This window comes from Gordionus sp. m RMFG-2023, chromosome 3 (genome assembly GCF_954871325.1).
Source record: "Gordionus sp. m RMFG-2023 chromosome 3, tfGorSpeb1-WG-v2, whole genome shotgun sequence".
NCBI classification, from domain to species: Eukaryota; Metazoa; Nematomorpha; class Gordioida; order Chordodea; family Parachordodidae; genus Gordionus; species Gordionus sp. m RMFG-2023.
In genome coordinates, this window is record NC_088777.1 from 3,970,709 (window position 1) to 3,985,627 (window position 14,919).

Sequence of the window (14,919 nt, forward strand, 5' to 3'; positions counted from 1 at the left end):
GGCTAGCGGGTTAAGGAAATTTAAAATTTTTGTTCAAAAACAAACTAAAGAAAAATCATAATTAATTATATGATCAAGAACAATTTTTATTGTACCAATCGTTTTTTTTTAAGTGAAGAACACTTTACTAGTTGTTCGACATCTTTATCTAATTGTTCCCACCATATATAATGTCTCGAATGGATTTCATTGATGTGATACCCGGATGTCCCCTATGCAATATATGTAAAACTCTTCACTAAAGTGAGTACGGAATGATAATATGCCATTCCAAAATAAAATACCGACATCATTTTATATTTCATTTATTCTTATTCTAGAAGCTTATAATTCTGGTGCTTGATTTTGTATATTTGTACCATTTATTAATATTTTTACTCTTCTTAAAATTGGATCTTTCGCGGTTTCCTCTCTAAGTTCTTTTCTTGGTAGAGTTAATGTGTCATAAGTAAGATTTCTTATATATTTCACTGTTTTATTTTCGCTTGTTATTCTATCATCCTTTTTCTCAATTGGATTTCGCGATAAAGCATCTGCAATTATATTGTTAGAGCCATTCTTATACATTATATCATAATCATATAGTTATGAAATTTTTCTACGCCGTTTATTATTGCTTTTGCTTCTTTGTCTATTGTAGAATAATTCTTTTCAGCGTCTTGTAAAGTTCTTGAGGTGTAAGCTATTGAAAATTCGTTACTATTATCATATTTTTGCATGAGTACACCTCCAAATCCTTGGTTATATGCATCTGTTTCTAATAACTCGAGGTCCGTTTATAAAACTGTATAGTGTTTTGTTCTGTTACTATTCCGAATGGCATGAAGGCAAGTACAAAAATAGCTCGGTATTTTATTTTGGAATGACAGATTATCATTTTTAACTCACTTCAAAAAAGTTACATATATTGCATACATGACATCCGGATCTCCTTGAGGAAGAGGATATATTTCAAACGGATATCCTACTTTGGTGGAAACGACAAGAGATTAGCCAAAGTCATCACGATTAGCAAAAAAATTTTTGTCAATTCCTGCAACTAGTGCTTCTTCTGAACGAGGATTTAGCATTGCTGGAAGATTTTTAGAACAAAGAAGAACGTGTTTGTATCCAGAAAATGTCGATTCATTGTTATTTTTGCATTATAATTACATATAATATCAATTTTATATTTATATTCATTTCATAAATATTCTATTTTGTAAATTGTCCATAATTTAAATTGAATATTTTTTTTATTCTAATTAATTTCCTAAATTATAAACTTTTTGTAGAGGTGTAATGCTGAAATATTTTTATTAGATGCTTAAAAAATTGAAAGAATGGTCATAATTAAATTTTATTAGCCAAATTTTTTTATAAATAATGGGCGGGGGGGGGAGGAGGTAAAAAATTTTAGACTAATGGGTGGGATTTGCGGTTATATATTTTTTTGAAACTATAGGCGGGCTGGGGAGCGGGTTAAAACTTTTTTAAAACATTGGATGGGCGGGCTTTTGGTCCAAAATCCTGCCCCGCCCAATGCAAAACTCTAATGTATATTAAATTTACTATATAATATATCTGTTCTTTACATATTATAAATTTATGGAACTACTTTTAGACAATTTTAATTTTTAGATAAATTTGATTTATATAATAAAATTATTTTATGAATGCTTTTATTTTATAAAATATAAATTATAATTAAAAATAATATTTATCAATTTGTTGATGAATTTCAATTGATAAAAATAAGAAATTTTTACTGGCGGAAAAATAAAAATAGTTGCATGCATCCTTTGCGTATGATAATATTTTTAATTTATCAAAGTCACGAATGTAGACAAAGAAAAATCCGGGATTGTTAAAATGCTATCGGGTTATATGTGTTCAATATTATTTACATAAATAGTTTATTTTACTGCATTAAAGATTACATGAATGTCTACACATTGGCAACGAGGATGGGATTAACCTGAACAAATGAAATATATTAATGAATCGACTATTGAAATAAAATTGTGGATAGGAATTTAGACAATGAAGAAATTATGTTGTAATGAATGAATTATTATGTAATGGTTCTGATATTGAATGATTTATTATAATTCCTGACAAAAAAAAATTGGAATGAATAAATTAAAATGTCCATTAAGATTAAATCTAATAACTTAAATGAAAATGTAGAAGTATGAAGTATATTCAGGCTAATTATATGTAATTATACGATGATTTGATTATGATGATTGAGATGCCGTCCAAGAGATAACGGGATCCTCGAGGACCGTTCAAAACACCATTGCGACCAAAGGTTTGCCACTGCACGAGGATGTTTTGGATTGGATAAAGAAGTTGGGGGAGAGATGTAGTGATTAGCTTCCTCACATGGGGATTGATATACAAGAATTATTAAGTTGGATCATGTGATTGGAAATTGAGTAAAGTTCTAGTAGAATGATAGCTGGCTGGTGATTATGGATTTTATACATGGAATGTTAAATTACATAAAGATCACAATCGCTTATCTTTCTACAATTATTTTACCAAAAACAACGGACTTGTAAAATTATTTAGTCAAGTTATTGCCACCCGGATCGGTAAATTCAAAATTTATCACTACCTTGCTGGAACACAGGCCTATCGGAATCATGATCAACGCAATCATTGACTAAGCTACAGACGATATATGAATTAAAACATAAATTTTTTTTATTATTTATCATATGGCATTTCTGACGGGCTTGGTAATTAATAAAAATCATGAAAATACAGTGCACTCTTGTAGCGTTAGTCAAAATATCTTCCCAAATGAACGAATGAAATTCAGTGAATATTCAAACTCACGCTCCTAAAATGTCAAGTAGATAGTAAATATTTTAATATGACTTTAATTACATTTCCTATGTAGTGCGGGTATATTTATAAAAGGTGACTCTCAAAGATATGAGTTTTTACCAAATTTCTGGATGAAATTAGTAAAGCATGAAGACTATAGACATCCTCCAAATGTTGTTAAATTTGAAGTTCATTTAAAGTAATATTTAGATATGATTGTTATAAATTTAGATTGTAGCATGAGTAAATTTGATATAAAAAATTATCTTGAAAAAATTTACAATGTTCCTGTTGCTTGCATATGTACAAGGATAAAGGATGGTAAAAACATATTTTAAGATTTAATCATAAATATCATTTAGAAAATATTGTAATTTAACTTTTTAATTAGCTTTTATAAAAAAAATAATTATAACTAGAAATCACCACTTTTTTTTCAAAAGTATAGATAATTTATGAATACCTATAAGGAGTAATTTATATTTTAAAGATTTCATTAGAAGCAGATTATCAGAATTTTAAAAGTACTATTACTTTATTTTGCTTTTTTCTTAAAACCTGGGATCAGCTTCATATCCAAATGTTGAGTATTATTTTATTCATAATTATTATATGATTTAAATTATCATTGTTAAAAACGTCCATTGGCTTATCATACATTTAAGGTGGGTATGGGCAACTATACAATGGCAATCCAGTTCGTAGACCTGACATCAAATTTGCCTATATAACTTTAGTAAATAATTATTATTTTTTACAATATGAAAATTTTATGTTACTAATTATATTCTATTTATGAATATAAAGCACTTAAAATCTTTTACTTTATAAATTATTTTATAAAATTTCTTCCCAAAATTTAAGACATAGGGTCAAATTATTTTAGATAATTGGATGTCATTTTACTTTATTTCTATATATTTTTAAAAAAATTAGTAAAACTATCAGGAACTACAAATTCAATTTTTCAGTCTAACCTGAAATTTTAATAATTTTTTTAATCCTTAGGAGCCCATATAAAAACCACAAATTGCTCTTACCTAATTCCAGAGAAATTCAAATTATCTCATTCTGTAACATTTAAAATTTAAGATCTGAAGCTAACTTCTGATAAAGACATATTTAATCTTTATTTTCTTTGTGAGGGATAGAAATTTAAATTATATTTTAAGTGTTTTACTAAAACTAATTGTAAAAATGAACCACTGGCTCAAGCTTTGCCTGACATTATTAAAATATTTGCCCAGCTCATAGTTTATGATTATTTATTATTAGATCGCAAAATATACTTTGAGCTGGTAGGTAAATTATAAAAAGACTGTTTCAAAACTTATATATTGGCTAAAAAATTATAAATTTGAAGCAAACTTTGGCCAATTTTATTTTATCAACTGGAAAATTTGATTTTATAAGATTTTAATTAGTTAATCTTAATAATATGTTTTTTAGGGACTTAATCAAACCTTCCAGTTTCCCAAAATCGAAGATAAAGATAAAACTCAGCCTAAAGAATTAGAAGGTCAAAAGGAAGTTGAAGAAGAGTTGAAAAAATTTGATTCAAATATCCAGAAGAAAATTCAGAACAAGCCCAATATACCTTTATGGTTTGGGATTTAATAATTAAATATTATATAAATTTTTTACATGCATTATAATATATTTTTCTCGTGATATAAAATATAATAAAACTGCATCCATTTTTTGTGTATTTTACTAGAATTGTCCCTCGGAACGGACATATTTGGAAATTATTTGCCTTTTAAAATTTATTTGGAACAGGAAGTAAAACCCATTTTGAAATTTCTGGAATAGATTCTTAAAGAAAATGCAAGGCGTTATATATATCAGAGACCTGCAGGCCAAGCCCAAAACCTGGGTACACGAGCTGGGCTGTATTTTAATTTTTTGAATATACCCTGGCGGCAGGGCCTAAAACTTATTTTTTAAATACCTGGAATGGGCTATATATTTAAAACGTTATTATTAGATATAAAAATTTAAAAAAATCTGGGCTGTGCAAATGTGACCTCTGCAGGTATGATATATTTTTAGAATATTGTGTCGTCTAGGGATTCATTTTAAAGAGTTTTAGTTATTAAAGGGCTGGACAGTCGGATGAGACCATAACGTCAATCTCGTCTAATATAAGCTGAGTACTTAAAAGTTGTTTCTGTATACGAATTTTATCAAGGCTATTGCTGTTATACAATAACTGTTAAAAAAAAACATTTCTTTTTGCTCTTCTTTTCTTTATTTGTTAATGCTGAGTAAATTAAAGCACAATATAATAAACGCTAATACTAAGCCTAGCAAAACAAGCTTGTTTTTATACATAACAAATATTATATCTATTATTTTAGAAACACATTAATTTATGATAATATTAAAAAAAAACAGATGGATTCCAAAACAAAATAAATTGAAAATATAAAATTATCTAAATCAAATCTCCAGTTCCTTATCCTATGTATAAAATCCGAGGTCAATTATTTGGATTAGAATAGAACAGCGAAAGCTGTGTTGCACTAAGCACTCTTGCTTATTTTAAAATTGTTAAAAATTATTACAAAAATATTTTATCCTATATTATTTTTGTATTATAAATTATATACAAAAAAAAAATATATATATAGGGGTAAAAAAAATTTTTTTGTATATAATATATAACTTTTTTAAGTAACGAGTGACCCGTTAATTTTTTGATAGTCAGCAACGCACCTTACTTTTTTACAAGGTAGTGAGTAACGGTAACGCTTTTCTTTTTTCTGATGTGACAAGTAACGCGTTTATTTTTTTAAGCAGCCTATATGATCGGAGAGGAGGGTAGGAACAATTTGTATCCTTTTATTTAGGGTAATAGGGGGTCTGCGCCTTTATGGCGGTAGGATAAATTTATTGGGGGCTAATCCATTTAATTTTGAGATGAAATATGATAAAATATATTGCTGTAAAAATAAAAAAAATTATTTTAGACATTTATAATACAATGATATTGCTGATCATCAACCGAAACTATATATTGCAAACAATCATAGACATAATTTTCCAAATAAAACTTTGTGCTATTATTATTCTCAGCAAACTTATACTCATGTCAAACAACATTATGATTTTTTTACGAAATAAAAGGAAAATATTAATTGAAATTATGATTAAAAAATAAAATTGAATAATGTATATTAAAATACCTAACAAATTCAATAATGGCGATCTAAAAATTTCAACACTTCCCTTCATGAAAGAATTTCTCATAAATGAATCATTTTGAAATTGAATTAAATTATTAGTATCAGCCCTATAAGAATTAGGCTGATAATCATATATGATAGCGAATTTTGATTCAAGTTACCAAATTTAGTAGTTTAAATATTTATAAAGCGTCAAAACATTCACTATTTTATCTGTTTCGAGCACTATTTGCCGTATTAATTTTGTTGAGTCTTGTCTTAAATATGATATGATACTGATTTTTATAACGGGATTTTTGATATTTACTAAAAAAAAAATTGAGATGTTTTTAATAGAAGGAAGAGGGTAATCTTTTAGCTAAATACTAGGATTGCCCAATGACATATAATAATACCTAGACTGACGATTCATTCATTAAAATGCCTTTTTAAGCACGTATAAATGCAAATCAGCTGGAGACGCCATAAACGAAGAGGAAGACGAAAGAGACGGGTTCGGAGGTATGACAGGTTCCTTATTTCCTTTTCTTACCCCTGGCGGGGGCCGCGTCCTTCCTTTCAGGGCGTTTGCGGTAACCGGAAGTGGAGGTGCCTGTTCGGCCCCTATCTCGAAAGGGCGCGGGGTCTTGATAAACAGTGATGTTTTCTCCGCATAAAAATTTCTCCTGGTAGGAAGCATTGTTATTCCTTGCGGTTTTCCAGTTCCAGTGAATGGCTAAAGCTAGTACTCGAATCCTTTTGGCTTGAATCTTTAGCATTCTGATGTCGGATTCCGGCGACAGAATCTCTATCACTTCAGCGATTTTGATCTCATGACGGTCTCTGTCATTAGCCTTGCATCTGGGCTCGAGGAGATCTTGCTGGAGGCCTGCCTAAACTTTCATTAGTCTATCGTAGGCTTCGGCCGGTACCAGAAGCACCTCTACCGCCGCCTCCGGTACAACTCGAACCACCAGCGACACCGTTCCTTGCTATGTTTTGCCCTTTCAGGCAAAACATGGAAATAACCGGACATCTTGGCCTTTATGGCTTCAATATCCCAAGGCCTTTATTTTCAATCAAAAATGTACAGTACAAACAATAGAAAAATAAACAATGATATAATTAACGTTATAATAAGTATTTATATAAAATAAATATTGCGGGATGACTCGTTCTTAGTTAATTTTGTTTATTCTGTGTAGATTTTTGATTGAGAGTTTTTCAGGCCAATTCTTGGGAATCGATGGATAGTTGGTCCCAATTATACGATATAGTAGTTGCGTCATCTTCGGGTGCTGAGAGACCGGAAATAAGCGATGGCGTGTTTCGACTGAATTGGTGTACAAATAAGGATTTATCATCTTGTTGTGAATAGGTCCCTCGAAAAGACTGAGTTGCTCCCTGGCTGCCATCCAAGTTCTTGACGGAAGGTCGGCTGGGTTGTCCTCTGTAGGAATCCATTGTATGTTTTGCGATATAGCGGTGAAGTTAGGTAATCCTAGTTTGATCATGATCTGCGTAATGATTATCTCCAGTGAGGGCGATCGTAATCCTCCTTTCTTGAAGGTATAGTAGGCCACCGAAGAGTCCGTGAATATCATAGGATGCTCATTGTTGCGGTGGATGGCCATGATGGCTCCCATTCTATGGGATATCGCGTGAATAGGGATATTGAATAGTAGACAGGCCTTATGCCACTGAAAGATTGTCGGGTTCCCAGAAGTTAATTCCCATATGGGAATTTGATGCATCGACGTAAACAGGTGAGTTGGCATAGTAATGTAAGGGTAACGGGGTAGCTAGTGCGTCGATAATTAATCGTGCTTTGGTAAAGGCTAAGAAAGTGTCCACTATAGGTGCTAGTTGTCTGTTGTTCATTGTAACGTAGTAAGGGGAAAAGAGTCTGGACATGCCTGGTGTAGGCATAGTGGTTCACAACCCCTAGGACTCTATCTGCCAATTGTACCCCTATTTCCAGATGTTGGTAGGAGTGTCGCCGGAAAACTTCCAAGCATTCGTGGAGTCTTCTTCTCGTACCTGTATCTGCTGATACTGTTTTGTTAATCAGATCGATGGGGACTCCTAAGGTAATGTGAGGTGTAGAATCCAGAACTGATTTTTCGGGTGCTATTTGTAAACCCCATCCCTCGAGGGTGCAGCATAGTTATCGTGTCGACCATTTAACGTCGTTTTCGTTGGGCCCATAGATTAGGATATCATCAAGGTAGACATTATAATTGGCCTTTCTAACCGTTTTGGCGCAGGCGTCCAAGATGATGGATTGGAGGCAGTAAGGACTAAAGGATGCCCCCATGGGGAGGACTTTGTATCGGAAGTTACTGTTATCAAATTTGAAGCCGAAGAACTTCCTTACACTGCTGGACAGAGGGATGGAGAAAAAGGCTGACCTGATGTCGATTTTACAGGCGTATGACGCTTGTTCGAGTTTAACTGACATCAGTGGAATTGATTTGAGCCGTAAGGGGTAGTGTAAGAAGTTTTTCGATACTTCTGAGAAATCACTAATAACCCGTGGTGCGCCGTTTCCCTTTGGGATCACGAATAATGGTGAGCATATTTGATCCTCGTCGGCAGGCTCTATGACGTCGGCAACGATGAGTTGTCTGACAATGTCATGATATTTGTTATGCACGCCCGCGCGAATATTGTGTTTAAAGTATATGTTGTTGTTGTTGTTGTTTATTTTTAGGTGGTCAATGCGCGGGCGAAAACCTCTTTCAGCGACTCTCCTAGTGAAGGGCGACATAAGTGGTCCTACGGTGAGTCTTGCATTGCTGATGTTGAGGCTAGGACGGGTGGCGAACTGTTCATCGGAAAAGGTGCTTCTAGGACCCCCGACGACGATACCATCGAGGATACCAGGTACGTTAGGTGTGTTAGAGGCTCCTTCCTGGGGCATACCAGGTTCGTCATCGGTGCTATAGACAGAGTCTTGTAACGCCGTGATGATTGACTGGGCTTCGCTATTGTCCGCAGAGCTACTTGATGGTAGCGAGTCAGAAAGGGGGCTTGTTGTCCACCATTCGGGTATACCAGAGTCTTCAGATAGGAAGGAAGGGATATCCGATTCTGACTGAGGGCTAACGTTGGGGTTATTGCACACAGGGGTATGATTGTTATCTATTGTAGGATCCGGGTCACTGTCCCCATCAGTGTAATGTGGCGAAAACATCTGCTCAGCTCCCTTAGAAATTTTAAAAATGTCCAGGCTGACAAAAAATTTTATGAAATGGTTACCCAAGTTTATAATTTTATATTAAATAAGGAATAAAATTATATAAAAATATAAAATAAAATTATATAATTTTTGATAATTATCATTCATCATATCATATAATAATAGTTAATTTATATCTATTATTTTTATTTTTTTATTTAACATTATATAAGAAAATAAATATAACTATAAAAAAATAATAATATATTTATACTTTATCTATCTGTCTAGTCTACCCATATATATTTATCTAATTGGCCAGCCCTACCTTTATTTGATAAAATTACATCTAAAATTAACCTTAATTGTATATATCTTCAATTAATAATTATCGTTTTTTATTTAAAGATAGATTGATATGAGTCGCTGTACTTCATGCAAGAATACAAGCTTAACTTCTAATAAAAAAATTTCTTTTCATAGGTTATATATTTTAATTTATTATTTTATAAGATTCTTTTCTTAATTTAAGACATTAATATTATTTTTTTTAAGATTTCCTATCATGAATGAAATTTTATTATCAAAATGGCTAAAGGCAATGAATAAGGAAAATTTCACTCCTAATAAGTTTTCAAAGCTTTGTGGAGCCCATTTCAAACCTGAATGTTTTATGCCCTCACATTCAGGGAATGCTATTCTATAGGAAGGATCTGTACCATCCATTTTTAATTCCAGACCCCTTCAGGATGTATAAATATTGAATATATATTTATTTTAAATATTATATTTTTTTAAGATAACAAATATTCCATCGAATACAAATAATACTCCTACAAGTTTTAACTATGTAGAAAAAAATGATCATACTTATGCTACTAATATTTACTCTTTAGCTAAAAAGGTAAAATATTATTACTTTATAAAAGATCAATAAAAATTTTAATATTAATATTTAAGAAAAAATTAGAAATACCTATTAATACTCTAGAAGTGGAAGGCTTGGAAGAGCCTGTTAGAGATAATAGCCCAGTGAGCCATATTTATTACATTACTATATACATCAGTGATATGTTTTGATTTTATGGATAGCAATATATTTTTTTTATTATACAATACAAATAATATTTTATTTAAGAAAACATCTACCAGTTATCCAAAAGTGTATGTTATATTGGATGTATGCCATATGATGAAGCTACTTAGAAATCTGCTCGGTGATAAAAAAATTTTAATCAATAATAATAATGGAGCTGTAATTACTTTTAAAATATTTCCTAAATGTTATTTTTACAAATAGATAATAAATTGGAAATATATAAAAAATCTTCACAATTTACAGGATAACGAAAGCTAAGGGCTGCTAATAAGAAGTTGACGAAAACCATTCTATTCGCAGGACAATAAATATATTGGCACATGATCTTTTTTAATTCATATTATGACTGTATATATTTAAATATGGATGCTATATATTAATGAATTTTGTAATTTATCGTACATTATATCTATTTTCTAATTTATAATAAAATATGGATGCTATATTAATGAATTTCGTAATTTATGGTACATTATATCTATTTTCTAATTTATAATAAACTATTTCTTGTAATGATACAACATGTAATCTTATTAGAGGCTTTAGTATCTTGAAAAATTATTGATTTTCATCATATAATTAATATGTCCATTCTTCTAAAAATAAAGAGATAAGAGTAATAAGCTAAATTGATCTAAAATTAAGGTCATTTTTTATAAATGAGGTCTTAACATATTTTATTTTTATTAATCTTTATTTTATCTGTTTGAAAAAAAAATATATTAATGATAATTGTTTTATTGATAAAATAAACTGCATAATATAATGTAAGGAAGAACAAGTTGTATGCGATATATCTCTTGTTTGCAATACAGAATTTATCCTAAGAAATATAGTAAATCAATAATAAATATAATAAACATAAAAAATTGAATATTACAAAAAGGAATGATAAAAACTTATTAAAAATAATAAATAAAATAAAACTAATTGGAAAAAATAAATACCAAGAGATCAAGATTTTACATGGGTAAGGATATCCTAATAAAAGTAAAAATGGTTTAAATTTTCTCCATAACTGCGGTATGGTTGCTAAATGTTAAATAGTTAATAAGATTCAATAACTCCTTAAAATATTAAATTCATAAGTATTTCATTTCTTTAATCATAATAAATATTATGAATAATATAAAAATCATTTTGAATTGGACTTTAAGAAGATTAAACAAATACTATAATACTTTAATAAATACTACATATTTATTTATATGTAAAAAAAAATGTTATATTATTAAGAATATATCTGAAGCTAAGCATATATTTTTATATTATAAATATTATTGTAAAATCATAATTTATCCAGAATATTTGAAAGGATATTTTAATTGATATTCATTATATTTTTTTTATATTATAAATTTTATCATCGATGTAACCAACATGGCGTCAATGGCGTCTCCAGCTGATTTGCATTCATACGTACTTTAATGAATGAATCGTCAGTCTAGGTATTATTATATGTCATTGGGATTGCCTTCATGATTTGAGTTAATTTTATAGCTTACTTTAACTTGAGCTACCTATAATTTTAATCGTGTTGCCATCATATCCCAACTTTTTAGCAGTTTCTTTTGTTACTCTAATGCCAGTTTTAACTCTATGTATCTTAGTAAGATAGAAAATCTAATGCCTCGGTCGATCTTCATAACTACTGGTGTTGTTATTGTTCACTGTAATTTTATAGGCGTTGTGATTGTCAATGCCATCATGCACATTGTTTATGTCTAAACTCAATAAGTTGAATTTCTTCTTAGAAGCTTATTCATTACCATCATCCGTAATTTCTTCAATACTCACGATTTGTTAGAATATCGAGCTTGGCTTCTGTTATTATAAGATTTGGATTGTGTTGCTATCATAGTTTTTGTTGATTGTATCGCACATTGTAATTCAATATTAGATTGCATCTTAAATCTCCGTGCTTATATTTTGGAAAAAATCTTAGGAAACCGTTGCCTAAATAATTTTTTTGGTGATAGTTGTAACGATAGTCGTGATGGTGGTGATTGTTATGAAACTCATCTGATAATACATACTAAAAACATATCATAAAACATTTTAATAAAACCGGGCGTAGTTTAGAAAATACTATATCTTAAATGGCTCTCATTAAATACATGTGTTAGGCCATATATCATATCATTCATGCCCTACTATAATGGGTAAAAGTTATAAAATTGTTGTTTTTGGGCGTTCTAAAACTGGAAAAACTTTATTAATAGAATCCTTATTTTATAATAACAGTTTTGATGACAAAATTAAAAATGTAATTTATTGCCATATATGTATATAGTTATATAATTTAATATTATTTAAGTATCGACCTACAATTGATGATATTTATCCATTCTATATTGAGTATGAAAAAGGGAATAAAGATCGCACCCATATTTATGATACAAGAGGATTAGTTTTATTGTTTAAAATATATTGTATACCAAAAATTTTTAGGAGAATATGGATGAACAATTTATTCAATATTATTTATCATTTGCTGATGTAAAATAAAATGTTATATTTTTTTTACATCAACATCAAGGCTATCATTTATGTGTATAATGCATCTATAAGGGATATAACACCATCAATTGGTATAAATAATAATAATTTAGAATATGTCAAAAAAGATTTAGAAAACATTAAAAATAAAAAGGAGGTACTTTTAACATTAATTTATGATTCTAAATACAGTATAAGTTAATAATGACTGTTATTGGTACATTTTTAAGCGCAGATCAAGCAAATTTAACTTCCAACAGAGAAACATTCCATATTCCCTTATGGGTATTTAAAGATAAAGGTAAAATGTAACATATTATATTAATTAAATATAACAAATAGAATTATAAAAAAAGATTTGAATAAGTTTTACATGCTTACAATTTTGATTAATGTTTAAAAAATAAAAATTTTAGCCTATAAAATGATAATTCAAGCTTAAAAAATATTAAGAATAAAAAGTTGGAACCCCTCTTAATTTATAGATAGTGTACCATATTTTGAAATTTCCAAAAAACAGTTCTAACAAAAATTTACAGAAAACAGTTCTAACAAAAATTTATAGTGATTTATACATTCAAAATGTTGTGTGATTATTTTAGAATTTTTTTTATAATTATAATTTTTTTCATTGCTTTAATATAATTCAAAATCAGAACCCCCACTTACTTGGAAGCACACTAATCTAAGAACCAAAATCAAAACTCACTTTTCTAATTTTAATGACTATAACCAATTTTATTCAAAAATATTCAGAAATAGAACCTAAACTTTTTTTAGTCTAGGCTCTATATTCTGAAAATAAAACAGGTAAAATGTTAAAAACTTATTATTACAAAACTACCATAAATTCATAGACATAAACTATGTTTTTCCTCAATTATTATAATATTATAATTTTCTCTATTATATTTACAATTGTTGCAATTTTTAAATTTTTTAAAAATTAAAAATAATTTCACTTATTTCTTCATTTGATATAGTAAGTATCGTAGTTTATGTGAATACATTTAGTCTAGAGCTGCATATATCTACTACCATATCAGTGTTGATATTTTCCAAAAAAAAAATCAATCTGATTCAAGATTTTGTTTAATTTATTATTGCGTATCAAATCATACAATTTTTTTTATTTTATATTTAATTTCTTAATAATATTATATTAGTAAAAGCAATGACCAAAATATAATTTATGTGTATTGCTTATAATAAGAATTTTTTTTTATAAGCTAGAGTAGCTAAAAATTGGATATCATTAAGGAGGTCCATGAAGTTGCCGGAACAATTTGAGGATCAATTACCGAAACTTATACCGTTGTGTAGCCCGGTAATTGATCTTCTATCCGGACAGCAGCGGAATGAACTGCTACTGAGTTATAAGCAAAATAAGATAGTGTTGGCACTTTGCCAAAACTCAAAATATAAAATATTATGTTCTGATTGGCATAGTATTCAATATGTAGGTTAATAATCACCAAACCGGATATCGGTATCACTAACCGTAACAGAATTATAACCGTTTTAAAAGCGTGAAGTTAGAGGAATATTTTTTAAAAAGTGTGAATCAATTTAGTGCGTTAATTGATCCTCAAAAATCTTTAAACCAGATACCAGCGGAATGAACCGAGCAATCATTTTTTAGTTAAGGCCAATATTTAGTTCTTTAATTGATCCTCCGTTTTCTTCAAACGGAATGTCAAAAAAATTAAAGGAAAGTGAGTTATCAACAATAAATATTTCGGGGTCAAATTTAGACCTGACAAATTATGGACGCATTAAAGATGAAACTTCTATCATTTTTTAGTGCTCCTTTGAGAGTAAGTGCATTAAAAAGTTTAATAACTAAAATTTAAATGCAAAAGTTAACAACAACAAAAAAATGGCGGTACACCAAAACAAAATCTAGAGCAGCGACGAACATCCAATTTTCGCCATTATTTAGTGATTATAAATTTTAAATGAGCTTAATAAATGTCTCACGGTTAAATTTTTACTCAGAAATTATGGATGCACTGCCCTTCTAGAAAAATTATATATTATTTAATTTCGCCAAGTATATCCTACCCAAGATTTATATAATATAGTAGTGTAGGAATGGTGAATAATAATATTTGCCAATAATAATATATTAATCAGATAAGGCAACAAAAATGAAG

General features: G+C 29.4%; 2 protein-coding genes and 1 long non-coding RNA gene across 6 annotated transcripts; all 3 read left to right on the forward strand.

The window, feature by feature from the left end:
• Positions 1-2,776: 2,776 nt before the first annotated feature.
• On the forward strand, positions 2,777-4,504 carry LOC135926690 (large ribosomal subunit protein uL23m-like). Of its 2 annotated transcripts, none has more exons than XM_065462620.1 (5): positions 2,777-2,849; positions 2,891-3,016; positions 3,056-3,138; positions 3,483-3,553; positions 4,267-4,504. In XM_065462620.1, exons 1-5 carry the CDS (start codon positions 2,836-2,838, stop codon positions 4,432-4,434), a joined length of 462 nt encoding a protein of 153 aa, XP_065318692.1. In that variant the 5' UTR covers positions 2,777-2,835; the 3' UTR covers positions 4,435-4,504. The 2 variants fall into 2 exon arrangements, with proteins under 2 accessions (XP_065318692.1, XP_065318694.1); XM_065462622.1 differs by having other exon boundaries at positions 2,782-2,842; positions 4,267-4,503.
• A 5,069-nt stretch (positions 4,505-9,573) lies between these two features.
• LOC135926612 (uncharacterized) lies at positions 9,574-10,658 on the forward strand. Of its 3 annotated transcripts, none has more exons than XR_010571928.1 (6): positions 9,574-9,648; positions 9,721-9,916; positions 9,965-10,069; positions 10,126-10,256; positions 10,304-10,420; positions 10,466-10,658. It is a non-coding gene; the product is annotated as an uncharacterized LOC135926612 (long non-coding RNA). The 3 variants fall into 3 exon arrangements; XR_010571927.1 differs by having other exon boundaries at positions 10,126-10,197; XR_010571929.1 differs by having other exon boundaries at positions 10,020-10,069; positions 10,126-10,197.
• A 1,738-nt stretch (positions 10,659-12,396) lies between these two features.
• Positions 12,397-13,064, forward strand: LOC135927295 (NF-kappa-B inhibitor-interacting Ras-like protein 2). The gene is made up of 5 exons (XM_065463260.1): positions 12,397-12,530; positions 12,582-12,674; positions 12,716-12,763; positions 12,804-12,920; positions 12,999-13,064. Exons 1-5 carry the CDS (start codon positions 12,423-12,425, stop codon positions 13,011-13,013), a joined length of 381 nt encoding a protein of 126 aa, XP_065319332.1. The 5' UTR covers positions 12,397-12,422; the 3' UTR covers positions 13,014-13,064.
• The last annotated feature ends 1,855 nt before the right edge of the window (positions 13,065-14,919 follow it).

Bases quoted from the DNA above. Each gene is read 5' to 3' on its own strand.
- LOC135926690 (XM_065462620.1), top strand. The intron at 3,017-3,055 runs GTAATATTTAGA...TTTAGATTGTAG, and splicing joins AAATTTGAAGTTCATTTAAA to CATGAGTAAATTTGATATAA. The intron at 3,139-3,482 runs GTAAAAACATAT...CATACATTTAAG, and splicing joins ATGTACAAGGATAAAGGATG to GTGGGTATGGGCAACTATAC.
- LOC135927295 (XM_065463260.1), top strand. From the start codon at position 12,423: ATGGGTAAAAGTTATAAAATTGTTGTTTTTGGGCGTTCTAAAACTGGA. The intron at 12,675-12,715 runs GTTTTATTGTTT...AAAAATTTTTAG, and splicing joins TTTATGATACAAGAGGATTA to GAGAATATGGATGAACAATT. The intron at 12,764-12,803 runs GTAAAATAAAAT...ATCAACATCAAG, and splicing joins ATTATTTATCATTTGCTGAT to GCTATCATTTATGTGTATAA.